Source organism: Passer montanus, unplaced genomic scaffold (genome assembly GCF_014805655.1).
Source record: "Passer montanus isolate IOZ18808 unplaced genomic scaffold, ASM1480565v1 scaffold54, whole genome shotgun sequence".
Taxonomy (NCBI): Eukaryota; Metazoa; Chordata; class Aves; order Passeriformes; family Passeridae; genus Passer; species Passer montanus.
The window spans coordinates 2,910,834-2,938,449 of NW_024370374.1; the positions used below are offsets into that span (position 1 = coordinate 2,910,834).

General features: G+C 38.1%; 1 protein-coding gene across 1 annotated transcript; it reads left to right on the forward strand.

Moving 5' to 3' along the window:
- Window positions 1-27,616, forward strand: FAR1 (fatty acyl-CoA reductase 1). Its single transcript, XM_039725017.1, has 12 exons — window positions 1-19; window positions 4,121-4,315; window positions 7,864-8,039; window positions 9,376-9,555; window positions 11,296-11,473; window positions 12,045-12,089; window positions 12,197-12,315; window positions 12,778-12,845; window positions 14,383-14,554; window positions 21,186-21,315; window positions 22,570-22,697; window positions 24,637-27,616. Exons 2-12 carry the CDS (start codon window positions 4,127-4,129, stop codon window positions 24,797-24,799), a joined length of 1,548 nt encoding a protein of 515 aa, XP_039580951.1. The 5' UTR covers window positions 1-19; window positions 4,121-4,126; the 3' UTR covers window positions 24,800-27,616.

Genomic DNA, 27,616 nt, shown 5'->3' on the forward strand with positions numbered 1-27,616 from the left:
TGCTCTGTAGCAGCTTCACGTAAGATTCCTCTAGCAAAGGCTGTTTATAACTATGGGTAATGTGGGAATTTTGAGCATTTCTGTTCTAGAGTGAGAATTCTTTACAGAGCTCTTGTTAAGCCTTTCAACTGTCAGATTTCTTTATTCTAGACTGTTATTGCTTATTAGCTCAGAAAGATGTCTATGACGCAGTGTTTTAGATATCCCACAGTGTGCATTGGCAGTTTTGTGTTTGGTAGGAGTTCTCTGTGTGTGTTTGAAGAGGTAGCTGTTAACAGATGGTTGGATAATTGGTGACAATATGTATTGCTGGTTAGCAGCTATTGTAAACAAACAAGATGTACTCTAAACCAGATAGATCAAGTGATTGCTGACACTTAACAACCTTAACATGTTAAATTTGGTTTTGCTATGCTGTCTTGCTTGCTTTTTTGCACCTGCACCAGCCTGTTATATGTTAGAAATGAAACTAAATTTCTGTTAAGAACAACATTCCTACTACATTCCTACTATTCCTGTATTTCTTGACAGTTTTATTTAAAAACAGAATTATAAAATAGTTCTTCCAACCCTTCCAGTTTTGTGTTTCTTCAGTAATTTGCTACTGTAAAGAACTTTAAAGAGTAATATATAGTACCTGTGAGGTAAGGCCCTTCTGAGTTTGAGAGGAGGAGTTGCCAGCAGTGCTGGCATGTGGACTTGCATTCTCGGAGAAGGCAGGGAAAGGTAGGTGGAGAATGGGAACATTCTTTCCTTTCCCTGTGCTTGAAATAATCTTTCTTTCTAACAGAGCAAAGCATAAGCTGCTGGATTCAAACTTTTGTCATTCACACCTAGATTCCATGCATGGTTTTTACTCTTTAAATCCAATTTGGTGCTTTTAGGCCGTTCCCTCACAATCCCTGTGTTTATTGCTGTAATGTTGACAGCAATGTGTACTTCTGAAAAAAGTCACCAATTCTGTTTACTAGCTGGAATCTTGCAGAGTAATGGAAGTAGAAGACAACCTCAGTGTGGGAAGTTGCTATGAATAAGATCTACCAAAGTCTGGTTATTGGAGAACAGGGTAAAGAGAAATGGGATTGAGAGTTTCTTAAAGGAAACATTTTTAATTCCTTAAAAAAAAAAAAAAAAAGAAAAAGATAAAATATTAGCCTGCAAACATATAAATGTTGCTTAAAGGAAACATTTTTCATTCCTTAAAAAAAAAAAAAAAAAAAGATAAAATATTAGCCTGCAAATGTATAAATGTTGCTGCCTCCCAAGTGTGAATGTGAGTGTTTGTGGATGTTCCTGGGTTTTTTTTAATTGAACCCATTTGACCGTTGTGGTTCATCATAGCTCTGGATGTCAATGTTTTGTAGGTCTGGTATTCTGATTTCAGCCTCTTACACAAAGGAATATGATTAGAAGTGACTAAGGCAGGAAACTTTGATCTATTTTGTGCCAGTTGTCTTTCCATCACATGAGCCTAAATATTGTCAGATTTTGCAGTCACTTGAAAAGCTGGACTACAGCAACACAGGTATTTCCACTGACAGCATGACTTCTCATTGCTTTAGCTTTCAGAAACAGATGTTGGACCATAGCCATGTGCTGGGTGTTGTCCAAGGTGTGGGTGCACCAAAGACTGTCCATGTGAGCAGGTTTGCAGGCTGAGGTTGTGGCATTGTGTCAAAAGCAGGATTAAACCTTTCTTTGAGGAAGGACAGTTGAATGGATACTATTAAATACTCTCATAGTCTCAAAGTATAAAAAATAGAAATTATGGCTGGTTAGGTAAATTAGTAAGAAGGAACCATGACAAAACTGAATCTTAGTGACAAAATTGCTGCAGTAATGATTGCATGAGCTTTTGTCTCTCTCTTTGAGAAAACTGAAATCCTGTCCTATATGTGGGAGCATTCATGCAGATCTTTAGGAGCAAGTGAATGGTGTACACAAAGACCAGGAAAATAAAAGTTATGGGGAAGACATACCTGAAGAGCATTAACTGTGACTTTGAGCCATGGTAAAGACAGCAGGCCTGTATCTTAACTGAACAGGGAAAAGTGACTCATAAGCATGCTGTGTCTTGCACTCCATGCTTTATGGCAGGAGCTGTGCTTTCAAATTTGCATTAGAGTCCCTTAGCTGTGTGGTGAAAGTGGTTTAATGTCTCTTGACCTTCAAAGAAACAATTCTGAATGATGGACTGCTCAGTGGAAATAGCAGTGCTCGTTCTGCTCTAAACTTGCTGCTGTATCCTACTATCTGTTGTTAGATGCTTCACTTATCAAAGAAGGGAGTCAAAATAAGGATTTGGAGGATCTGACATAGCACTTGGTACCCAGACTTGTGAAACCAGGACTTGAGCAGGTAGTAACTCATTTCTAGCAAGTAATCATTTGGAACTTGTTCAGAGACTGTTAAGATATGTGCATGAAAAACAGAGCACAATTGCTTTGATGTGGTGGGTGCCTGACAAATAGGTGTTCCAAAAATATTTACTTACTTTTCAAGCAAAAAGGAAAAAATCAGCTGTTCACTCCTAACATACATTCTGTGCATTCCCTGCTAAGTCCGTGCTTGCAGTATCTTGCTGTCTTGAAAGAACTGAGTGTATTTAGAAGTTGCACCTTTATTCCTGGGTGGCAGGTGAAGAAAGGTTCTCACCCTGTTAAGGTATTCAGTGTTGTAATCCTTATTTGCCTAAGAAGCATTCCATCTGGGTTTAAAGATTCTCAATTCTGTCGTTTTTTGGTTTGATTTGATTTTTTTTTTTTTTGTACAATGTTTTTATGGATTCTATCCTTGAGATGAGCTCAGCTGGTCAGAGCATGATGCTGATAACACCAAGGCAGTGGGGTCATTCCCCTTATGGGCCACATTCACTTGAGAGCTGGATGATTCTTGTGGGTCCCTTCCAGCTCAGAACATTCTGTGACTCTCTGTGATCCCTTTTTGGGAGTGTTCTGGTCATAGCAGTTTGTGTGGAACTGCCATAGAGGACTATAATTAGACATTCACTACATCAGCTCAGCATTTTTGAGTCTAATCAGAAAGATTGGAATGTGGTGGAAGTGTATCCATAATGCTACAATCTTATCTAGTGAAAGTAAGCTGGTTAAGGGTCACAGTAAAGATGTTGCTATAGCAGACTTAAAAGAATGGCAGCTCTGGATGATGTACTGTGATTGAGTCCTTGGGATCTGAAAGGCCATGTTCTCACTTTATTGTGAGACATACCGTATTTGTCCTTAAAAAGAGTTTCAGTTTCTCCTAGCAAGAATGACATCATTTCCAAGAGGTTGATGAAGGGAGGGGAAAAGAATCATGATTCTCAAGGTTAATTAAGAACTGAAGCAAAACCTAAAGCACTTCCTAGCTTTGTGCTGAATTTGAGTAATAGTCCCTTACCCTTCATTTTATTAGGTGTATTTGTGGCTAACTCAAATCTTAGTTTGTCGAGAATTCTAACAACTTAACTTGGTTTTTTTTTCTCCCAAATGACTTAATGGATGAAGCAGTTGGAAAACTCTTATCTATGGATCTGTTTGGGTTTTTTGTAATCAGTGTAAAGCTGTCAGATCCCATGCCAAACACCTAACTCAAACTTCTCTCTTCTTCTCTGAACAAACTTCAATTAGTTTAATTGGTAGGGAGGCTCATCTTAACAGTGACAGGGGGCTCTGCTGGCACAGTCAAAATTCCAGGGCCAGCAATTGGGATACTTGGCTCCCTGTCTTCTATCAGTGGGTTTGAAGAATCCACTTGTGATTACATTTTAATGATACAACCTCTAGTTCACATGGAGCAGCCCCTTGGAGTGGTAAAGGACTGTGCCCTCAGAGGCAAAAATAGACTAAAGTTGGGCTATTTTCCTGGCTGAGTGGGTGTCTCAGTCCTTAAACCACTGTTAACAGGGGCAGTTTACAAGATCTGTAATGACTGTAGTGACCCTGTGGGAATCTTTCAGAATGTTGTGAAAAAAGACAGCTTCAGGTACTGGTTATAGATAAAAAAAATCTGTTAAGCATTTCTTTCAGGTATACACAGCACAGATATGATTATTCAATCTTCTGCAAATCTGGACTCTGTATGTTCTTTAACATACTTTTTGTTTTTATCTTTTGTAAAGGTCACAATGGTTTCCATTCCTGAATACTATGAAGGAAAGAACATCCTCCTCACAGGAGCTACAGGCTTTGTGGGAAAAGTGCTTTTGGAAAAGCTGCTCAGATCCTGTCCTAAAGTAAAAGCAGTGTATGTGCTGGTAAGAAAAAAAGCAAAGCAGACACCTGAAGCACGAATAGAAGAAATTACTAGCTGTAAGGTATGTGTCATATGCTCACAAAGTTCATTTTTGTCCTTCATTATGATGTTCTCATTTCATTTTGAGAACAACAACAATTTACTTTAGACAGACTGAAGCTGTTTTGTGTTTGTGGTGTTTTGTTTTCTTGTGGGCTTTTTTTTTGTTTTAACAGAAGTACAAAATCTAAGACCTGGCAGTGCTTCTATAGCTGCTTCAAGATGTTAGTCTCTAGCAAAGCCAGTAGTTGAAAATTATCCTATATTTAATTCAGGAGGAGGATGTTCAGCTGTAATGCAGAAATGAGAAGTAAAAATCTGTGTTAGGGCTTGTTAAGAGAATATAAAATCAAGTACAAGAGATAGTGGACTGGGAGTTGTAAGATGGATTGAGACTGTTAAAGATCTGAAGCAAGTTACTTTTTCACATTATGCCTTCTGGTTTTTTTTTTTGTTTTTTTTTTTTTTTGGAATGTGCTACTGGATCTAGCAGTAAATATGAATGTGTCATCTCTTCAGGAGCATACATTTGTAAGTGGAGCAGAAATGTTTGGCTTAGCAGATTGTTACAGATTTCTGTTGGTCAGCCTGTGACAGCTAGAAAGGCACTGAAGGTGTGTGCTGTGGAATTATCCAGGTGGCTCTTGAAATGAATTTCTGTGCATGCTGGCTCAGATACTTTGCTCCTGAAGAGACTCATTACCTTGATATTCTGGTGAGCTAGGCTGGCCATTCTTACCAAGTGTAGAATTATCCATGTCTGTTGCCCATCTTTCCTTAGAGAATATCCCATTCATGATGGGAAGGATGAACAGGATGGGGAGAGATTTCTAGCATGAACTTTGCTAAAGCAGAGTTTGTTTATTTCTATCTAGGCCTTTCTCTTATGAAACACAGGTGTCAGCAGTTTAATTTTTTCATCGATACAATGTAGTCTGTACAAAGTTTGTTCTTAGAAGGTGCTAAAGGGGAATCAATAAGGAGCTATGAATGCACTTAGGGGTAAGTTGTTTAAAGTACAGCAGTGGATTTCTACAACTCTGCCTAGCTGGGATTATAGCAGATATGAGGATGGCTGTTCCCTAGTTAATTATTTTCTGTAACCAGTCAAAAAAACTGTATCTCATTGTCAAAAAGCATCTTCCTGTAGTCTTGTGCAATGTCATAAAACACAACAGAATGAATTACAGTGGGGTTCTATCTTAAAATTCAGTTGCACGTTCTCTCTACATAAAATCCTCAGTTTGTCACTGCCCTGGAACAAGGAAAAGATCTCCAGACTAAGCTTTGAAATGCAAAAGGAAAAATTTCCCAATGCACTTTTTGTACACACTATTACCCAAAGAAAGGGTCAGAGAGGGAAGTAGGACTAGTATGGACTGACTTAAACTTTGGTAAGCTGTAAGGCTCAGTATGGCTTTTAGGAAACCTGTTGTAAAAGGCTTTTAAATTTGAGTCAAAGTCTGCTTGTAGTCTGTACCAGCTCCCGTTGAGATAAAAATCTGATGTGATTTGAGTCTTGGTGAGCACTTATTGCTGGAGCAGGTTCACAGCAGAAGTGCTGGTAAGCAGAGTTACTGCTTGAGGCAGGAACCAGCAGGGATGGAGTTGCTCATCTATACAGAGATGTAGAGTAGGGCCAGATGTTTGTTCTGTCTTCATCAAATGATCAGACAAGATTTAAAGCCATTTAAACAATGGACTTTCATGTCATCAAGATTGTTCCAAAAGTCTATGAGAACTTTAATAGGATCTGTTGTCTTAAGCTGTCCAGTTGCAAGGGCACTGCCAGTAATTCATCACAATTTAGATTGACTCATTAAGTGTTCTGCACCTGTTTCAACATTCTCTTTCTTGGAGTTTGAAATCTAAATGGATGTATGTGGTAATAAATAAAATAAATGTGAAATAAACTGAGCTACAAATAGCAAAACAGTGTTGAGGTTTCTACTTTCTTTGGTGTTCAGGTATCTAACTCCTCTGCTGATTTGCCATGTGTATTGCATGCAGTCCAGGTATTTCTTCTCCTTAGTACTGGTGTCAGTGCTAGTGAGAGCTGTGTGAGAATAGTGCATGACTATGGATGTAAAAAGGGTATAACAGATGTGATGGATGTATGAAAAATAAAAACTGGCTCTTGAAGAGCTCATCCATGGTACTGCTTTTCTGTTACAATGGAATATCACACATTAATATGTGCAACAGGTAGTTGCTTCAGCTCCCTGGAGGAAGGTGCCATCATTCCAACCAAAAACATAGCAGGCTTATTTTTCAAAATCACACAAAGCTTCTGCCCTTGGGTAAGAACTGTTTGCTGTACCCATAAGAGCTGCAGAGACTTTAAATGGTGTCTTGGCAGCTTTGTCTTATAAAGTGAAGCTTCATGTTTGTGAAGTCCAGTCAGGGCCTTGAAAAGTGGAGATGTCCCATGTTCTCACTGTAGAATTAGCACTGCTACTTCAGGTGGCCACACAATGAGCTGCATTAGCTCATGTTTGGGCTGAAAAAACATCTCTTAAAAAAAGAGCTGGACCTTTTTTAGGTCACACAGCTCTGGGGCTTCTTGCTCTTGCCAGTGTCAGAGAAGCAACAGGAATAAAGAAATTAGAAGGACCAGTCTCTGTGGTAGAAATGCAAACTTACATTGCCTGAAGTGTTGTGAAACTGCACCTTTAGGTGCCTTAATTTATAGTTTAAAATTAATTAACATCATTCTGTAAGGAAGTGTCTTTGACTGTTTGTGTTTGGTATAACCACATGCTTGGGCAGGAAAAAGAAAGTACTGCCATGATTTTAATACAATATAATTGACTGGTGTTGAAGCAGTTGCAAGGTATTGGCCCCTGGACAGTAAAGAAGGGTCTGCTCTTCTGCATCTTTCAAGGGTGTTTTATTGCCACAGTACTGTGTGGCTCAGGAAAACTTGCATACTGATGAGTGTAAATAAGATGAGGCAAGAATTTTGATCTGTGTGTTAAGCCACCTGGTTAGAACTCAGCTATTTAGGAGAAGAATTCTTGATGGAATATAATTTTGGTGACATTTTTTTCAGGGGGAGCTGTTGGACACCAATTTGATAAAACTTAATCAGATGTTCTAATGTGGTATGCCTTTTTTCTTTTAACTAGCCAGAGAAACTATTTCTTGGTTTTGTTTTTGTTGTTGTTTTTTTTTGTTTGTTTGTTTGTTTGGGGTTTGGTTTTTTTTTTTAAATAATCTGGAAGTTCTCCAAGACTGGCATAATTTGAGGATAGCATTTCTTAAATCAATGGAAATTTGTAAACCTTAATGCAAGATTTCTAAACCTGAAGTCCAATATGACTTGTATAAGAATTTAAATAGCTATTATCAAGCTTGGAAAGTGGGTAGACTGTTCCTTTCCTTATGTTGGAAAAAAAAATAGTTTATGGAAGCCTGTAACATGTTCTTATGGTATTGCTAATGCACTGTTCTAACTTCCTGATGATCTTGAGGTTAGGTGGTGTAGACAAAGAATGTGGGATTTTTCTTCACTTAAGTGAAATGTTTCTCTTACCTTCACTGAGTTTATAGTCCTGTTATTTCTCACAGCTCTTTGACAGGTTGAGAGAAGAGCAGCCAGACTTCAAAGAAAAAATAATAGTAGTTGTGAGTGAACTTTCACAGCCTGAACTGGATCTTAGTAAACCAATCAAGGAAGAACTTATAGAATGCATTAATATTATATTTCATTGTGCTGCTACAGTCAGATTCAATGAAACACTAAGGTGAGTCTAAAATTCTGTTTACCCTGGTCTGGCAAACCAATGGCCCTCAAAGGGAGGGGGTGAATCAGGTGTCTGTCCAATGTTGCAGATATAGGTAGAAAAGCTACAAATAAGCTGTAGCTACACCTACTGTGCTCCCTAGTAATGTCAGTTTTTCTCCTGGTGTATGGAGGTAAGCACAAACTATTCCTTTGGCCTGCCTTGTTAGAAAGGGAATACGCATTTTCAGAGGATAGAGCTTTGTGAGAAAAGTTGTGTGTGGGAGGTTCTAGTGCTTTCTCTCTTACCTGATAAGAAAAACAGAAGAATACTGCTCAGCTTTTCTTTCTTTATTAAAAGTCCCTTATTAATAATGGAGGTTTGCATTGGAAGAAGTGGGGAGAAGTAGATGCATAGGGTGAGAGAAGAAAACAGGAGGTGGAAAAAGTGGTACACACAGCTGGGATTATGAGCTCCTTTGACTTGTTGAAAGAGGTAGCAAACTAATTAGTTGCCATTGATGTTAATTGCTTTGGGGTAATGCTCCCGTTTCCTGTCCCCCACTTCAGTACCAATGTGAGATAAAGCATTCTGGAACTTAGTGATTCTTTGGGGGAATACCGATTTTTTTTGTTGCTAATGTAACAGTTCTGTTGCAAAGACTTTGAAGTGTTGCTTAGCTGTGCTCTTGAAACTTGATAGTACACTGTGTACAAGGAAACTGGTGCCCACAGCGAGTCTGTAGGCTGGAGAGAAGATGTAAACTATAAAATAATCATAGGAGTTGGTCAGCCAGCTGTTATCTGCTGGGAGCTGTAGAGATACACCTACTCTGCTGTAGTGTCCTTGAACATAGTAATGAGCAGCAGTGGAGCTGGAGTGGAGGTGTGGTTCTTGGTGGTTTGTGGTTTTTTTTTCCCTTCCTTCCATCCTGTATGGAGCCTTTTGCTATCCTACAAGAAGATGCCAGTCTGCCACTTACTGGCCCACTAAACCTCCAAGCTGTTGACCTAACTCAACCTGAACTTGGAAGTTCAGAGGTGCATCTTGTGGAAGCTTGGTGCTGTTGCATCATTTCCTTTTTTATGGAAAACATACAAGTGGGATTTAGATTGAGGAAATCAAAGGATGCTGGTAAGAGAAGGAGAATTATCCTTAACATTGAGAGGTGTTCTAGATTAGGACTGTGGTATATTATTCTAAGCAGAAAATTAGGGCAGTCTCCATGCTGCTTTTTTGAGGTTGCTTGGAGAATTCAGGGATACTTTACATACCCAGCACTGAGGCATTCAGGAATGAATTTTTTTGCTTGTTTTTGTCTTGCTTTCTACTAATGACATTTCTGTTGAATCAATAGAGATGCTGTGCAGTTGAATGTGGTTGCCACACAACAGCTCCTCTCCTTGGCACAGCGAATGAAGAACCTGGAGGTGTTCATGCACGTGTCCACCGCCTATGCGTACTGCAATCGGAAACAGATTGAGGAAGTCGTGTACCCACCTCCTGTGGATCCCAAGAAACTGATAGATTCCCTAGAGTATGTGTTATGTTTTATGAATTTACTTGGGTAATCTGTATCCTTTTTCTTCTTGCTGTTGAAGTACCAAAACCCAGTTAGGAGCTGTAAAGATGAAGAGTTATTTTATGCTGTCCCATAGGTCTGATAGCATGTCTGACACTCCCCTTCTCTGTAAGGAACATGAGTTGAGGTTTATGGTTTCTTTAAGCTGAGCTAGGTGTGGAGGGGTTCTGGAGGAGAGGGATGCTCATATCTACTCATGATGCCTCCTCTGTGCTGAGAGTGCCAGCCATTATGATTGGCTGAATCAGGAGATGCTGATAACCTGTGCTGGTACCAGCATTGTGAAGGAAAGGATAAAACTGAGGCACCTTGAACAGCTGCCTCTCCTACATCCACCTAAATGCCATTGCAAGATGAGACTGAAATGCTGAAATAATATCCCTTATAGTAGAAGTGGTTCTGTTAGGTATGCTGAGATCCCAGACATCAAAAATCTGTTTTCTGTAGCTTTAAGTCTTCAATTGGGCATTATGGGTTGGAAAAATGACTAATTTGTTGGTTTTTTTGGTGTATATTAACTGTCCTGAAGTCTTATTTAGTAGCTGTCAAACCCTGAAACAGGTGACGATGTAGGATAAGTGTAATGTAACTCTACATCAGTCTCTCCCTTCTTACCTGTTGTACAAAATGTCACCTCTTGGAAGAGAAGTATGAAACTGAAAAAAAACTAATTAAAAATTAAAACACCTACTTTAACTTGTTATTTTAGGTGGAAAAATGCTAACATTAAAACCAAGTGAGCTACCACCTAGAATGCATGTTGAGCCAGCCCTTTTTTATAATGTTGTCTTTAAATACTCTTCAAAAAGGAGGGATTGCAAGAGTCTTGTTTTTGAATATCTGACTTGTGAAGAGACAAACTGTAACTTAAGCTGTTTGGTGTGGGCTAAGACAGCTGTGTGTACTTAAGAACTCCTGAGGGGAGGCTTTTGTAAAATTATAAAAGAGTAATCTCTAGCCTTCACTACTCCTCTTCCTACCCTGTTCTTATCATGAAAGGAGTCTGATGTGTGCCAACATGACGTTGGTGAAAAACAATAAATTCCATTTCTGTGACTAAGAGACCAAAGCAAATAAAATTCAAGTCCTGTTTTACAGTGAAGTCACCAAAGTAGCAATAGTTGCAAAGGCACATCTTTCTTCCTTGTGTGCTATGACTGAAGGTTATTATGTGTTTAATATGAACTGGGAAGCGAGACAAAATTGCAAGATTTAACTAATTTAAAGGGAGAAACACTGTGACCAGCTTGTTTCAGTGGTAGTTGTGATTGCTCACCACCACAAAGGTGGAGGGAATGCTGGTAATTCAGCTGGGACTCCATTGCAGTGGTATCACTTTATAGATCATAATGCAGTGAACCCATGTTCCAAAGACTAATTTGCTGTGTCTGCACTCCATCATTGACAGCTTGGTTGGCAAAAGTTGCATTATTGTGAGTGTGCTGCTTGCTCTGTGGTTGATGTGTTATGAATGAATTTCCAGGGCAAAAAATAAATGCCAGTATGCTTCTTTTGATGGACACTGAAGGTGCAAGCCTTCATTTTTCTGACATACTTATTTTTGTTTAGGTGTGTGTCCCTTTTTCTTTAAATGAGGGAAAAAAATAGTCATGGTAACTTCACCATTTCACACCCCACGTCCCCAGTGAAGCAGCATGCAGTAATTTACACTTGCTTCTTGTTTTGTTTCTTTAGGTGGATGGATGATGACCTAGTGAATGATATTACTCCTAAACTGTTAGGCAAAAGACCTAATACCTACACATACACAAAAGCCTTAGCTGAATCCGTGGTGCAGCAGGAAGGTGCAAATTTAAACATTGCCATTGTAAGGCCATCCATCATTGGTGCCAGCTGGAAGGAGCCTTTTCCTGTAAGTCCCTGAGTTGTCACCTGACCTCTTGCTGTAGACTGTAAAGGAAAATCTCTTGAACCATGAAGTTGTGTCTTGGTTTCTTCTGGATGACTGATAACAGTTATATAGAGTCTAAATACTGTCATCAAAGCTGAGCAAGAATTGTGTGTGGGAGGTTCTAGTGCTTTCTCTCTTACCTGATAAGGAAAACAGGAGAATACAGCTCAGCTTCTTTTGGTTGAAAAATGAAAAACACCTGAGTTATTAGTCAAGTAAACTTGAATACTTTGAACATAAATGTATTTTTATGGACAATTGCAGTTCATTCACTAAGAAATAAATAAGCTCTCTCTGGAGAACCATGGTGTCCTATGTGTAGATCTCTTGTCTGAGTCATAGGAACTTGTTACATCACCAGAATGTGCTATGGAAAAGCTTTATTTAGCAACATGGAATTAAAAATCTTGCTCCTCTTTGGTCTCTTTTTCCTCCACCCCTTACACATGTAGAAACTGCTCAGATTTTCACTTGAAGCTGCTGACTTCAGTATGCTCTAACCAAATCCTTTCCCTCCCCCTCTTCCTAATAGGGCTGGATTGATAACTTCAATGGACCTAGTGGTATCTTCATTGCTGTAAGTAATGAACATACTTAATTTTCCCCCTCCTTTTGGAAGGCAGAAAAGCTTCCTATGTTTCACTGCTGGGTCTTCTTTCTCTCTTTGTTGTTTTGTTCTTCAAGGCAGGAAAAGGAATTCTTCGAACGATGAGAGCTTCCAACGATGCGTTAGCAGATCTTGTCCCAATAGATGTTGTTGTCAATACCACACTTGCTGCAGCCTGGTATTCTGCAATTAATAGGTACAAATGGTGACAAAAGAGAGTACTGAATATTTGGAAATTATATTGTGTATTTAGTAAACCTGTCTTGTATTGAAATCCTCGTCAGTGTCCTGCTGTTCCCTCAGGACAAAGGAATCTAAGATTTTGACAGGTTAGTCTCTCAGAGGATGACTTGCTTATGCCAGAGGAAGACATCACCTACTAATATTATGAAGCTGTGTGTGAAAATTCTTTCCTGGGTCTTTGTAATCAATACAACCTGCAGTAGGGTAGGTGATGCCTTCTCTGAAATAAAATAAAAAAAAATAGAGAAAAATACTGCAAGATGCTAAAGCAAAAAATCGACCATGAGACTGATGCTTTCTGCTTTATATGAATGATACTGTTGAGGGAAAGGATAACTTTGGGCATCTCTTCTGCTGTCTGTGTTTTAAGAGGTTGTTTTTCTTCTAACTTGCTCTCTTATCTTTTTTCCCCCAGACCAAGAAAAGTCATGGTTTATAACTGTACAACAGGTGGCACCAATCCTTTCCACTGGAGTGAAGTTGGTATGCCATGTTTCTTTTTTCTCATTAGCCTTAATACAAAAGGAAAATCAAACAGGTTATAATCAGTAAACCATAATGCATTTTTATTTTTGAAACTGGTATTTTAGCCATACCTCCCAATTTTGCATTGAATTGTGCTTTCTCATTGGCTTCCACTGTTAATTCTCTCCCCCATCTTCTCCTGCAGCATGACCTGCATTTCGTTTGGTTCTTATTGGTATTTTGGTTTTTGTTATTCTTATTCCATTATTAACTTAAACTATGGGAGAACTGATTTTTCTGTTTGCTGCTGCCATGGCCTAATCCACAGAGTGTAGATAGTATGTGGAGAGAAGTGTTGCTCAGAGGAGCAGTAGTGATGCTGGGTGTAATGCCAACATCAATAAATACATACAAAAAACATATGAATAAGCAGCCCACAATTAAGTGTTTTGTACATCTGCATAATTGAGAGGTCTGGTTATAGTTTTGCCCTTGTGTAGCTCTTTGTGTTTGGCTTAAATTTATTGTTGGTTGAGATGGCTTTTTTTAATATTCAGGTTGTTCCATGACACTTGAAGAATTCATGTATAGGGAAAAGTAGCCTTCAAGGAAACATGAATACTTATTTTCAAATCTAAGATACCCTGACTAAGATGTAACCCACAGGCCAACAGCTTTTGTAATAGTTAATGTTGTAAAGAACAATACAAGCTGTTCGGCATAGTAAATCCATTTATTAGTTTTCAGTTTTTTTAGAAATAGAGTTCTGAAACTCAGATTTATTTTTTCTTTCAGCTAACCTCAATACTTAAATGTATTTTACTTTCTTTTGCCCATTTTATGTGGATTTGTAGTTGCAAATATTATTGCTTCAATTAAACTTGGACAATTGCTGACATCACTTATATCCCAGTTTGAATCAGGGTATTTAAATGCTGTCTATAAACAACAGTATAAAGTTATGAGAGAAGATTTAAAGGAGAGGTGGGTGAATTTCCACATAACTTTTAAAGACCCTGATCCTTCAATATCTGTTATGTACTGAATTTACAGGTGTTACCAGGAATTTCTCATGGAGTTCCACCCTAATTGCTTTTTTCTTAATGCCTAAATTTGGATAAATTGGTTGAAAATGTAATTTCAAATCACTTCAGATGACTGCAGAGTCCACAATCTGTTCTAAAATTCTTCACACAAGTAATCAGAATAACACTCTTCATGAAATAAGATGACTATTTAAATTGCTTTACAAACTTAAAATATTGTCAGTGTTTGAAACCACCAACTTCTAAGGCAGGGAACAGAAAGAGAGAAGCTACAATGAAATATGATACTGAAGATGAGGATTATAATCTCTTGATTATAATGAGAACCAGTTCAACAGTATTTTAAATGAAAAGCTTCTAACCGTTTTAATTTCTGTGCATTGTAGAAGAGTTAGGGTGGTTATTTAAATCAGGCCCTGCTGTTGATGCTGTACCCTGTAATGTACTTTGAAAAGCATTACATTTTACATGGTGATTATCGAAGCTGTTGTGCAACTTTTCTTTCTCAGAATACCATGTAATTTCCACTTTCAAGAGGAACCCTCTCGAGCAGGCCTTCAGACGGCCCAATGTAAATCTAACTTCCAATCACCTTTTATATCATTACTGGATTGCTGTGAGCCATAAGGCCCCAGCATTCCTGTATGATACCTACCTCAGGATTACTGGAAGAAGCCCAAGGTAATGGTGACTGGCTCTGCCTTGTTTGTTCCTCTGACTTTTAAACAAACTCTGTGCTTACACTGTGATGTATGTTGATTTTAATTTTTTTGGTATTTTTTTTCTTTCCCTGAATGTTTTGTGACTAAAACTCAACCTTTTTTTCCTGAGAACAGGTCCTGGAATTCAAAGTGACTTTGAACTTTCTAGCAAAAATGAGAACGTTCTTTGTTGGATAATTTGGGGGTTTGAGTTGTCAATAGAATTAAAAGATATAGAAGTGATGTTTGTTCTTGGATAATAAATACTAAAAATGTTGATCCTTATTTTTTCCTACAGAAAGCTGCATGTGTAAGCATTACAAGAAATATCCATTAGAAAAAGTAGCAAGAATACCTGACTTTACCTTCTCCTACAACCCCCTCTTGTATTACTGCCGGTGTGCAGAGACCTTTATAGTGTTTTTCTTCTTTGATGTTTTGCTCATGTTGACAGGTCGGAAACCATGGTAAGAGGGACAGGGCTAAAAATATCTTGCCCATAAGGTGGTGGAGACTTGTAAAGAAGACATGGCCTGGGCACTATCTAGGTTTACTAACTAAGCAATAAGAATCCAGTGGCTGCATTTTGGAGAGTTTAATGACTGGCCTAATAATGCTGTCCAAGGGATGTCTTGGATCAGAATCCTAGTCAGTCATTAAATTCTAGGAGGTGGCTTGTATTAAGGTTGTTGTTGCTTTCATAAACTGAAAATGGAATGGAGGACTAATTTTTTTAATTGCAGATTATTCCTGTAGATGATACAAATTGGCCTGGTGCGTTGGTTTGTATCATCTCGGCATTCCATTCAGTTTATAAAGTTTAGGCTAGTATTTGGCTAGCTAAAGTGGTGAAAATAATAGGCTAAACTAAATAATGTAGAAGGCATATAAGGTACCACTTCAATTTGTGTCATATTTGCCAAGCCACATGGCCTTAACTCATTGCTTATGTTACATTTTCACAAGCATTTGCTTTCAGACTATAAAACCTCCAGTGTGGTGACAGTGTATTGACACAAATGGTATTCATTTGTTGTCCTGTAGTCTAGGTCTGTCTTACAAGGAGGGTGAAAGCTCTATAACACAGCAGTGGATAAGTAGAAAGGAGCTGTGTAAATGGTTTGTAGGGGAAAACCTCTCAGCTGCAACAGTGTGGTACCTAGAGCAGCAGCAGTGGCAGTCAGCTGTGCCTGTATAATAATCTTCCCACCCTGAAAAGTTTAAGACTTTCAGCTCTAAAGAAGATATTGTATATAAAACATCCTAGCTTCCAGGTTCTCTTGCATTTTGAAGTTATTTTTAATAAAAATTGATAGAAATTCTCTGACAGATATGAAAACTTCATCCCTCATTAAAACAGTTATGCTATAAATGCTAATGTCCTGTCTTCCACATGGCTGGGAAGGAGAGCTGCCAGAATCTTGTCAGGCTTTGAAAGGCAGCTGGTCTGCTGAGTATTTGACCAGTGGGAGTAAAATGAGGCTGTGAATATGCAGTTTAGAATATTTCGCTTAGTTTTATATTCCAGCACTGGCAATGTTGAATCTTATTTTTGCTTTTCCTGGAGTTCTTACTTGATGTCTAAAGATGGAATTTAGGACTTTCATCACTACTGGTACAATTTGTGGCATTAATACTTTACAGAATATAAAAGAGTTATTTACTGATATGGATATTCCTACTTAGCTTACTATAACAGTGATTGGATGGGTTTCCTATGATGCACAAGATTCCAGTTTGGAGAAAAGATGGCAGATTGAACTACACTGAGCTATGGTTCAGTCACAGCTTTTAAGGTGGCTATACAGCCCACTTACAGGAATGCAGCTTTCATTAGACAGCATTCCTCTCTCCTTTTTTTAAGCATTTAAAAATGGGAGCCTGCAAGAGAAGCAGTAAAAGCAAACGACTACCCAGATGCAAGGAAGATGTGCAGTGTTGAATCCTAATGGAACAAGCTAGTGTTTAATAATACAAGAATTTTGAGACAGATCTTTACTCTTGCACTTCTTTCTAGTACTTTGAGGCTGCTTTAACTGATGGGCTGGAGGGGTGTACTGCTGTCACTGTGGTCATTCTGTCAGTTGATAGAATGGTATTAATTACCAGGTAGCAAGTGCTCAGAAACTTCTAAAGACTTGGAAACACTACTGCATATTTTAAAACTCAATATAACGCTGTTCTGAGTGAAGAAGGGCTGGCATAATTACAAATGTGACCTTTTCCACTGTGGTTTAGCAGAAGAAGAGTATATTAAAAATGTAATAAAATTAGCACAAGAAAATACAAATACTCTGCTAACCTGTCTTTGCATGAATGGGTGCTTGCCCTCTCTGTGCTGAGTACACTGAAGTCTCTACAAGAAAAATAATGAAATCACTGTGCAGGTTTAACTGCACTCTTGTCATACCATCAGGATGTTGTGCTGCAATCAAGTGAAAAATTTTATCAAGTAGAAGAAAAGGAAGAAACTAGAAATAGATCAGGTCTATGATCCTTTAGAATTAAATGATTATGTTAATAATAATAATAAAAATTAAAAGCAAAAATCTTCCTATTTTCAAAGCACTTATCTGTTGTAATCTTTCTGCAATGGGAAGCCATTTTTCTGTACCTCACTTTTGGAAGCAATGTTTTTGATAAAATGAAAATATTTTTGCTGTTTTTGCATCTAGTTGAAGGTTCTTGAATTTAATGATTCTCTGATAGTATTAAAAGGTAAGGGAAGGAAGAAATAACCTATGTAATATTTCTTCCAAATTTGTATAGAAAGAACATGTACAAAAGGACTGGCATAATGAAGATTTAATATTTTATTCTAAATAATGCTCTAGCATAGTGCAATTACATAAATAGTAGTGAAAACCTTAGCATTGAAGTTTGAAGGTAGTGTTGTTGGTAGCTTGCCATATATACCTAGTTGCATAGCAAAGCTTATTAGTTGTCTAGTTATCTTTAATACAAGGCATAGTTTGCTCCTGTAACATTGCATAGTGCTTAGCATGACAGAACCATGTGTTATTTAAAAGCAGTTTGGTATATTTGAAATGTTAAAGCCTTTAGAAGTACACACCAAGCAGATCTTCCCAGTTGCTCTGAAAAAATAGCATGTGACATGAAATACTTAAAGTTGTAGTTCAGAGATTTCTGCAGCAATTCTTGTGTTACTGCTTCTTAGAGAGCTGAAGGAAAGGTGTGGCTGATGTATGGAGGGAGATATGAAATTAGGTCGTTCACATCTGTCATTTTAATTTAAAGCTTCTTAAAACTGGAAGCACCTTTCACGTAGTTACTGTCTTACAAACCAGAAATGAGTTAGGAGGTAGTCATGTTAAATAGATCAATACATTTTTGTATCTTCACAGTGCTTAAATTGTGTGGTTAAAGCAAACACAGAGCTGCTGGAAAGATAAGAATTCAGTAGTGTGTCTTACAGTTCAAAATAGGCAGGCAGGTGAAAATCAGAGATTTTCAAAGACAAATCTAAAAGCTTCTTTTGTGTTTTTTAGATAGATCTTTAAAATAAATAATTATCTGTAATGCTTCTGCAGAGTGTTGCAGACTGGCAGCCTGTAGATTGACTGAGGGATCAGTCTGTATTTGACATCAGGGCTGTTTTTAACCTGGAGACAATAGGTTGTGTGTAAGACTTCTTCAAATTGCGGGTCATTTTCAGTTGTCTGGTATAGAACCAAGCCCACCTAACTTATGGATAATTGAATTAGCTTGTGTAAACTTCAATTCCTGTGATGTTCTTCTCAAACTGTTGTAATGTGCTTGGTCTTGATAGCAGTTAGGACTGCAAAAGCAGGAGGCAAAATTCTACCTTGAATTTGTGAAAGTCAGACTGGCTGCCTGCCACCTTTGCTGAGGTCTGAGAGATGGTCAGCAAGGCTGGCTTTTTTCTGTCTTCAGCTGATGGAGAAGGTGTGAGGCAGTGCTTGGTCCTGTTCTGACTGGTTATATTTGGTGTTGGTATTATGACTCGTGTCCAGCGGCTGTCTTTGGAATAACTAACATTCAAAACTTCACGTTGAGGGATAAAGTCCCACTGTGTGGCTTCGTGCTGGGTTTTGAGTTGTGTGTGTTGCCATTCACAGGAGAATGGTGCCATTGAAGTTAAAGCTTAGTCTGCCAGAGCTACACCAGTGTGCACTAAAGGACACTCATTGCTGACATCTCTCAGTGTCTCCAGGCTGCTTTTTCCTCCCCTCAAAGAGAAGTGTAGTTTCCTGTTGATTTAGTGCAAAGTGTCACAGAGAAACTTGGTGCACTTCCTCCAACTTTGTCATTGATCGAGCAGCTGAGATAATGTGGAGAATTGCATGCTTTGGGCTGGTAGAGAAAGAAACTAACCCTACAAAGAAAAACAGTTTTTTCCTTGATGAGTTGAATCATCTGGTTCCATAGTCAGCTGCTAAATCCAATTTGAGTTGGAGAGAGGGAGGGAAAAAACCCCCCTCTTTTAAGCTTTTTTTTTTTTCTATAATCAGCTTAGCTAAGCTCTAAAATCATATCCATGAGCAGAGACAAAAAGAATCCCAGCAGAGTCTCTGCATTAGTTTAAATTTAGTTTGTTCTTTTTTTTTTTTCTTTTTTTTTTTTTTTTTAAAGCATGAAAACCAATGTCAGTGTCCGGAAACAAGTTCAAAATATACATTTATCTAATCAGATATTCATTTGCTCAGTTAGTATTTTGCAGAGGCACAAGGGTTTTAAACTGTAGCAGTCAAAGCACTCTAAAATTCAGCTGCTTGTCCAGCTTAGCATAAGGACACAGACTGGGAAGGTTCAAAAGGGCAAGTCAGGTTAAATAATCTTCAGACTGTCAGTGGACAGAGCTCTGCAAAAAGGCTTAAATGCTGTTTGCATTAATTTTATCCAGGCGTTTTAGCTCCGAGGTCTTTTTGGTTTATCTGACCAGTGAGATCTTTGCTTTCCGAATTTTGAGTTATTTTCCTAATTTCTTTGTATAATTAACATCCTCTTTTTTTTGGTTCAGTTTAGTCTTGGTTGTACAGGATATGTTTTGGATGCAGAGTCTATATTCCCAATTATTTCTGCATCAGAGGAGCTCCAGTTCAACTCAGCCCTCACTGGTGCCACCTTGCCCAACTGGTGAAACTCAACAGGTGTTTGAAAGCTCTTAGAGGTGCTTAGGAATGAAATCAGCTGCTGGTCTAACACTTGAAGTCAGTTCTGAATTAGTAGATATATTCCTATGAGGTTTAAAAAAAATATTTATGCTTTTAGTGCTTTAGAGATGACATTTTTCAGTAGTCTCTGTGGTTTGTGTTGCTCCATTCTGTGAGAAGAAAAAGAGGAAATTTTAATGTTTTAGATACTGAGATGCCAGCTGCTAGTAAGGGACACTAATGCAATGCAAAATACTTTCTTTACAAGAGTTTCTGGGACAATGTACTGTATCCCTTCTACAAGTATGACTGCATTAAAATGCATTCAAATGCATTGCAGCTTTCAGAAAAAAAAAAGAAGTTTGTTTTTATTGCTTCTGTGATCTTTCTTGGCAAAATTTACTTTCAGAAAACCATTTCCTGTTAGTACTGGGTTCTGCTTTCTTTGCCTCCCCCCTTGCCATTGTGCTTGAAATGATCAGTGTCCTGCTATAAGGATCAAATTGGAAGCAGTTTTCCATTTCTGTGAGATGGAAATACCTTGAGCACCCAAAGAAGGAATTTAACAGCATTAGGCCATGTGGTACTAGTTAGTACTTATTAAAATTGAGTGGCCATCTCTAGCACTGAGACACTTGAAACAATTTCCTTGTCACAAATGTGGAAGCTTTGCATTTGAGAGCCTGGATGACTCATACTTTTTTTTTTTTGGCCCACTTTGGATGGTATGATCAAAGAGGAACTTGCCCAAATTGATCCTTATAACATAATTTCTCTGTATTCCAAGTGATGATTTTATAGAGTTTCTTCCTCTGCATAAGAAAGGATGATGGAAGGTATTTCTGCATATTTTGAAGTAGCATAGAACACAATCTGCTATGATCTGTGTCCTTAAATATTTTCCGTCCTTTGCTGCTGGTGGTTTTAAGGCTTGATCTCTTAGTAACCACAATGAAAACTTCTGTTCTGTTACAGAGATCTGGTCTTGCACAATGTGCAGGAAGATCAGGGCAACTTCCTCCCTTGTTTAAGGGGAGCTCCTGCACAGACATTCTGCTCTGTGCAATTTGAGACTTCTGTCAAGTCAGACTCTTGAATACAGCAAAATATTCCAGTGTGCTGAAGGGAAAAGGGTTCCATGTCCCTGTCCCAAACTAAGAGTTACCAGCAGAAGACAACATATTGTTTCCCCCCAAAAAAAAAAAGAAAAAAATGGTAATTGACAATTCCACTGGGAAGTAGGATTAGGAGAAAAAGGATTGTGATAATTTCTGGTTTATGCAGAGATTGGACAGCCAAAGTTCACTTCAATACTATGCAGAAATATCCTGTTGATGATATGCCTTAGGTACAGAACAAGATGGGATTTTTGGAGGTGGGGTAGGGGGTTGGAGGGTAAAAAATCTTATTGTCTGTTTCACTTGTTTGAACTGACTTTACCCCTGTAACCTGTCCACTCCGTGCCTCGGATTGCAGGATGATGAAGACAATAACACGTCTTCACAAGTCCATGATGCTTCTAGAGTACTTTACCAGCAATTCTTGGACCTGGAACACTGAGAACATGACCATGCTGATGAACCAGCTGACTCCTGAAGACAAAAAGGCAAGTGGCTGTGTGCTGTGGCCATGGAGGCTGAGAGGGGGGCAGCAGCGCAGCAGTTCAGGATAGAATAAGGACCTGATCTAATGTGCAGCTGACCTAGCAGGAACTGCAGGCTCCTGAGAGCTTCTTTCAGATGTGCCAGGGCTGTGTGAAAAGCTACATCAGTGACATGAGGGGATGAAGAAGGGCAGGGAGAATGAAACAAGGATGACAGTTTGTTGAGGGAGAAGGAGAAGTTGTTTCTTCTCAGGTTTAACTTTGCTCCAGATTTTCCCTGCCTCCTCCACCAACAATGGCTCAGGTGCCCCAATTGAATTTAAACTTTCCTTCTGCTATGACTTTGTTGGTTAGTATTCAGCAGAATAAAAATTACCAGTTACAGTTCTAAAAACTCAGATTCCCTTATGCCTTTGGAACAGCTTTGTCATTCTTAAGATGTCTTTGCTACTGAAGTGTTTTCCAGAATCAGTTCAGTAGTTACATTCCAGAAAAGCTGCCAAATTCCTAAATAAGCTGTCTAAAAGTAGGAAATAAAATAGCTTTTGGCAATTTTTTTGTGGATGGTATTTCCACCCCTTCCTGTCCTCTTACCTCCTCCTAGCAACTTGAGTTCAGGAAAAATTTGAAAAACAAAATGCCAGACAATTTGAACTGTTAGTATTTTCAAATTGCTGCATTTTGTTGGGATTTAAATACTGTCATTGTAGAATCTTGAGATGAAGAAATCAATACATCAGTAAAAAACTTGTGTATCATATTCATTATAGTGATCTTCTCTCCTGCAGAAGGCATTCAGATGATAGTATTTAAAATACAACTGTACAACTCTAATCAAGCTAACACCACCCTGCACTTACCAAACAGTGAACTTGGCACAGATCAGTGTTTATTTTAGAGCATATTAGAATTATTGTGTTGCTTAAAAATAAATAACATACTAGAAAATAGTTACTTTTAGAACAGAATTCCTTACAGACAGTTGAAGTGCAGAAAACTGAGATTAGAGAGAAGAGTATTACTGGAAGGGAAAATAAGGCATGAAGTGATTGAAATTTGGAAGAGATTATGTCACAAGCAGGTGGTTGAATCAGAAATGGAACCTAAATCTGGACTGTTTCTAGGATTAAGGATAGGATAACCTTCTTGTGTCAAAGGCAAATTGGATTTATCTGGAATAAAGATATTTATTTTCATTTAAATGATCTAGAGGTGAATTTTTAGGCAACTAAAGTGAAAAGCTTTTCTCTTATGCAGACATTTAATTTTGATGTTCGACAACTACACTGGGCAGAATATATGGAAAATTACTGCCTGGGAACAAAGAAATATGTGCTGAATGAAGAAATGTCAGGCCTCCCTGCAGCTAGGAAACACTTAAATAAGTAAGTATAATCTCCTTTTTTTATTTTAAGTATGCTTTTATATTTTCTATGCCCTGCATTTGTCCAGGTTTGCTTTTCCATGTAATGACTTAATTGTTCTTAATAGCAGCTGTTTAGGTTCTCCACAATTCTTCTGTTCCAGTCCAGTGGTGTGAAGCATTTTCTAAAGCATTTGTTGCTCCCGAGTTGCTCCCAGAATTAATAGTTACAGTATCAGTGTGGGATTACTGGTGTGGATACTGTAATCCAGGTTTTTGATTTTACCAAGTATTTTTGGGAAGGTCAAAGGTATGTGGCCACACAGGTCAGAATGGCTTCTTTGGGAGGTTTAATAGAACAATAGCTCTTCTGGGAACGTGATCTTTGGAGGCAGAGACTCTGCACTTCAGAGCAGGACACTTTGATGTTGCTGCTCTAGGATGACTTCCTTTAGCTTTTCCTCTATGACTTAATTCCTGCCATTTGGATGGATTGGTGCTGTCCAGAATTTTATTAGCACGGCTGCCCTTGTTTTGTTCTTGGCGGATTCATCAAGGCAGCTGTAGTCTTTCTGATTTCTTTTTTTTAAGAGTGAAATAAAAATCGTCTTGTTCTGCAATGCTACATCATGTCTGCAAGCCTGACAGCACAAAGAAAAACAATCCAGGTTGTGACTTGTGACTCCAGGTTGTTGTCATTCTAAAGACAAGGATTTGCAGCTGTGGAGGGGTTTGGTATATGTTAAAATGACAAATACACTTTTGAAAGACAGGATCTGTGATAATTGTGGAAATAGCTAAACAAGTGTCCCTTCTGGGTTGTTTTGTTTGGGTGTATTTTTAAATTTCTATTTAGATGCCATTAAAAAGTGCATAGAAATGATGACATAGCTGCTGTCCTTTGAGCAAAGGATCATCATGAAAATGACTCGAGAAATAATCTTGTATTGGAGCAGCCTCTGGTTGCCCCCAGCTCTAAAGTCTGTAAGTGGATTGTTTAGCCAGAGGTTTAATTTCTGACTTACATTTACTCTGAGGTATTAATTTGGTCTCTTTTGTTACCACCTAGTTCTTAACTCTAATCTGAACTTGAAGTCTGCTGCCTTAGTATTAATTAGATTTGGCAGCTCAGGGGGCATTTTTCTCTAGGGAACCACTGGGTAGATTTGTTCCTCAAGTGGAAAAGTATTGCCTTTGTAACACACAGATTTAAACTGTTTTTCTCTGCAAATAAAATTTGTAAAGAAACCCAGCCTTACCTGTAAACAAGATAAAGGCAGTATTCCCCTAAAAACCAGCTGCTTTTAAAATATAAATTGTCATGATCTACTGAGCCAAAGAGATTGCTCTGTTTCTAAGAAATCTGAGCAAATTCTGGTTGTTTTTCATGACATTTCCATCTCTACACTCAAGAAGATTGCTAAAAAGCACAGTTGCTCTAAAAGGTCACTTAGTTTATCCTTCCTTGAGAAGGAAGGAGTTTAAAATTGCAGTGAAGAGGGTGGAAATATCTGGAAAATCTGATGAGTTCTTACAATGGGGTGAGGTTTTTTTGGTTTTTTCTTGTTGTTGTCATCAGTGGCAGTTAGAGTTACTTCCACATATTTAAGAAGTTTTAAATACATGGTGGGGAGAAGGGAAGTGCAGAGTGTTAAATATTTTTTGGTTGGCAGCCTTCTGTAGGTAAGTTACCACTGTGATGTTGGCTTTAGGAGGTTTTTCAAGCAGCTCTAAAGTAGAAGTACATGTGGTGAGCAACAAGGCTGACTCTGCTCCTTGGTTTTTCGTTCTGCTTCTCAGCAGTGAAAAGCCTTCTGTTTGTTATTGACTTTTGTCATTACTCATCATGTATCTTGAGATGAACAGATAAACAAATTGTATTCTACACCAGAAGTTAGTGTTCTTTTTTCCTCAGAGCCTTTGTGCATAGGCCCTTAGTGATTGCTGTTGTTTTTCCCCAGGTTAAGGAACATCCGCTATGGCTTCAACACAATCCTCGTGATCCTGATCTGGCGTATCTTCATCGCAAGGTCACAAATGGCAAGAAACATCTGGTACTTTGTGGTCAGTCTGTGTTACAAGTTCCTCTCCTACTTCAGAGCCTCCAGCACAATGAGATACTGAGGAAGAGAATTTAGCATTAGGACATCTATGCATACGGTGGTCTAACTGCACAAAGCCTGTAACATGTAGTCATCTCACATTTTGTGAAGCATAATTTCATTTTTAATTGAAGTGAGAAATAAGCGGTCTGGTATTTGTAACGTTAGCGGTGTATCTTCCTGGAAATGGAGCAAATAAAAAGGGCAAGTGCCACACTGAATTGGCTTAGAAAAGCATTTAGATAACTTTAACTCTTTGACCTGGGGAAGACATATTAGACCACTGACCAACATAACTGTGCAATTTGGAACGTCTTTGATTGGAATCTGCCTTAACATGATTTTTTTTCTTTTAAGTTTTACTCCACATTGAGCAAGATAAATATTGGCATAGTAGATGCTAGTTGCTGTAGACCTATTTATTTGAAATTCTTCTAAATTACGAAAGGTTTTGCAAGTTGCAAAAGTGTACAAGTGACTCTGGATCTCCTAAAATAAAATAATTGAGGACTTTTGTAATTTGTCTTTAGGTTTTGCCACTTCTTCCCTTCCCCTCAAAGTAGGGATGCAACAATGGTGCCTCCTTTGCTTTAAAAGAAAAAAAGAAATTAAAAAATGAACCAACCTTCCTTATTTACTGAAAGGCCTTTTGTATATCTGGGCTTCAGAATGCACTTTGTGATTCGGTTCTGTGCTTGAACCTGGCTGTGTCCAACTTGCATTTGTGTCGGCATGAGCAATTTGCTACTCTGAAAGCAGAATTGATCCTTGCATTGAGCAGATAAAAGGAAGTGTTATCTAGAGAAGGGTAAATAAAGTCGTTGACTGTCTTCTTTTTAATGATTTTTTTTTTTAATTGAGAGCACAGAGCCAGCACTTCTGACTTCAAAGGGTAAATGTAATGAAAAGAAATTTATTATGCTTGGTTGCTATTTATATTGCTGGTAGTAGTAGCTGGACAAGCTGTAGACTTTCATTAAGAGATACACCTGTTTTTAAGTTGCAAGCAATGTTAGCAAATAATTCAAGAACTAATAATTTTTTCAAAATCTCTGAGCTGTTAAATTGATGCATGGTCAACACCAATGCACAAGCACACTTTCCCATCCCTGTCCTAGTAAAACCTCATTTCACTGGGCAAGCAGAGTAAGATGCACCTTGCTCCAAAATGAAGATATGTTAACAGTTCTTCCATCTATCTTTTAACTTAAATTATTAGGTTTAAACCTGAAGAAATCTGGGTTTTTTCCTGCATGTTACTTTGTTTCAGTAGGGAAGACATTTGTAAAAATGGCAAGTTGTAAGAAAAGATTGAATCCTTATTTCTTTAATCCAAGGCAATACATGAAGATCCCTTTAACTTTTGGTTACACAGATTTGAGAGCACTGTAGTGTTCCTCTAATTCATGCACTGACCAGCATCCTTGCCCAGTGTTTGTTCATTCAAATCAGTTTGTACTGATGAATTTGTTCTTGAATCTGCCTGGAAAGGCAAATAATGACTTAATTACACAAGAACTACACTTTACTTGCCCTTGGTAGTTTTTTGTCCTATTGAATTAAATTTGTAAAGAACTTATTTTGCTATTCTTCTAAAAACTCTTACTTTAAAGAGAACACCTTTCCTGCAGGTGTATATCTCATTTTGAAAAGATAATGGCTTCCTTGTTGAAGCTAAATATTCTATAGTAAGTAGTTAAACTGTAATTCCTTTTTAAAATTCCTGGTGTATATATAAAGCTAGTGATGAAAAGCCTGAATGGTCCAGGACCACACCTTGTGTGAGAGACCTCTGACTGTGGCTGAAATCAATTAAGGCTTCTGTGCTTGGAGATGTTACACTTTAACAGATGCAGTAGGTGTATGACATTTTTAGCTGCCTTCCCAAGTATCTCACTAGACCTGAAAGTATGCTTAAGCATTCCTGAATTATAGATTTATTCAGAGGGGCCTCCTGTCCACTGACACCCCTTGTCCCATGTTGGCACGTGGCTGAAGTTTGCTAAAGATAAGTACATCATACTCTGAAAGTTATTCTGCGAAACAATCCACTTAGGAATTTTGGTTGTTTCTGACTATAAACATAATATATGAACGTTATAACATGATACTTCTAATGATTTGTTAATATTGAGATGAACTATGAAGCCAATGAACCCATTACTTCTGGTCCAAGACACTGCTTAGAAATTTAGTCTTTTGGATAAATAACAAAGAGAGGGATTACTTTAAGCCTAAGCTTATTTAACCTCTACACTAAACATTTGCCAATTTAGAAATCTATTTTTTCCCCTCTTTGGAGACTTGTTCTGTGCCCTATTAGTATTTTACACCAATTCATCAGTCATCCTATTGAACTAACAGTAGATTCAATGTCACATTTTATTCTGCTGTTTTTGTCACTTCCTGTGGTCAGTCTGTGAAATTCTACCTGGAACTATTGGATTTTTTCCATATGGGAGCCCTGTGCTCCTGCAGTTCTTCACACCAGTGAAGAAAGGATGCACATAAAGGATGTTGGTCAGAAATATACTGGAACTATATTTTGGTCCACGAAGGCAGACTCAGTGTTTTGGCTAGCAAGTTACAGGAGGGGTATCAGCTGGTTAATAGGAAGAGGAACAGACTGAAACAACATTATCACTGAACTGTTACTGGTATTTAAATTGGGGACCAGGAAAAAAAATTACATTTTCCTGTAATGTTTTTCTCTGCTGTAGGAACAGATGTTTGGAAACAAATGCTAAATCTGTGAGCTTTTATAAGACATAAACAGAAATATTGGGTGCCTTTGTTTGTAAACCAAAAATAAACAAATCCCTTGAAAGTGTTCATTGTA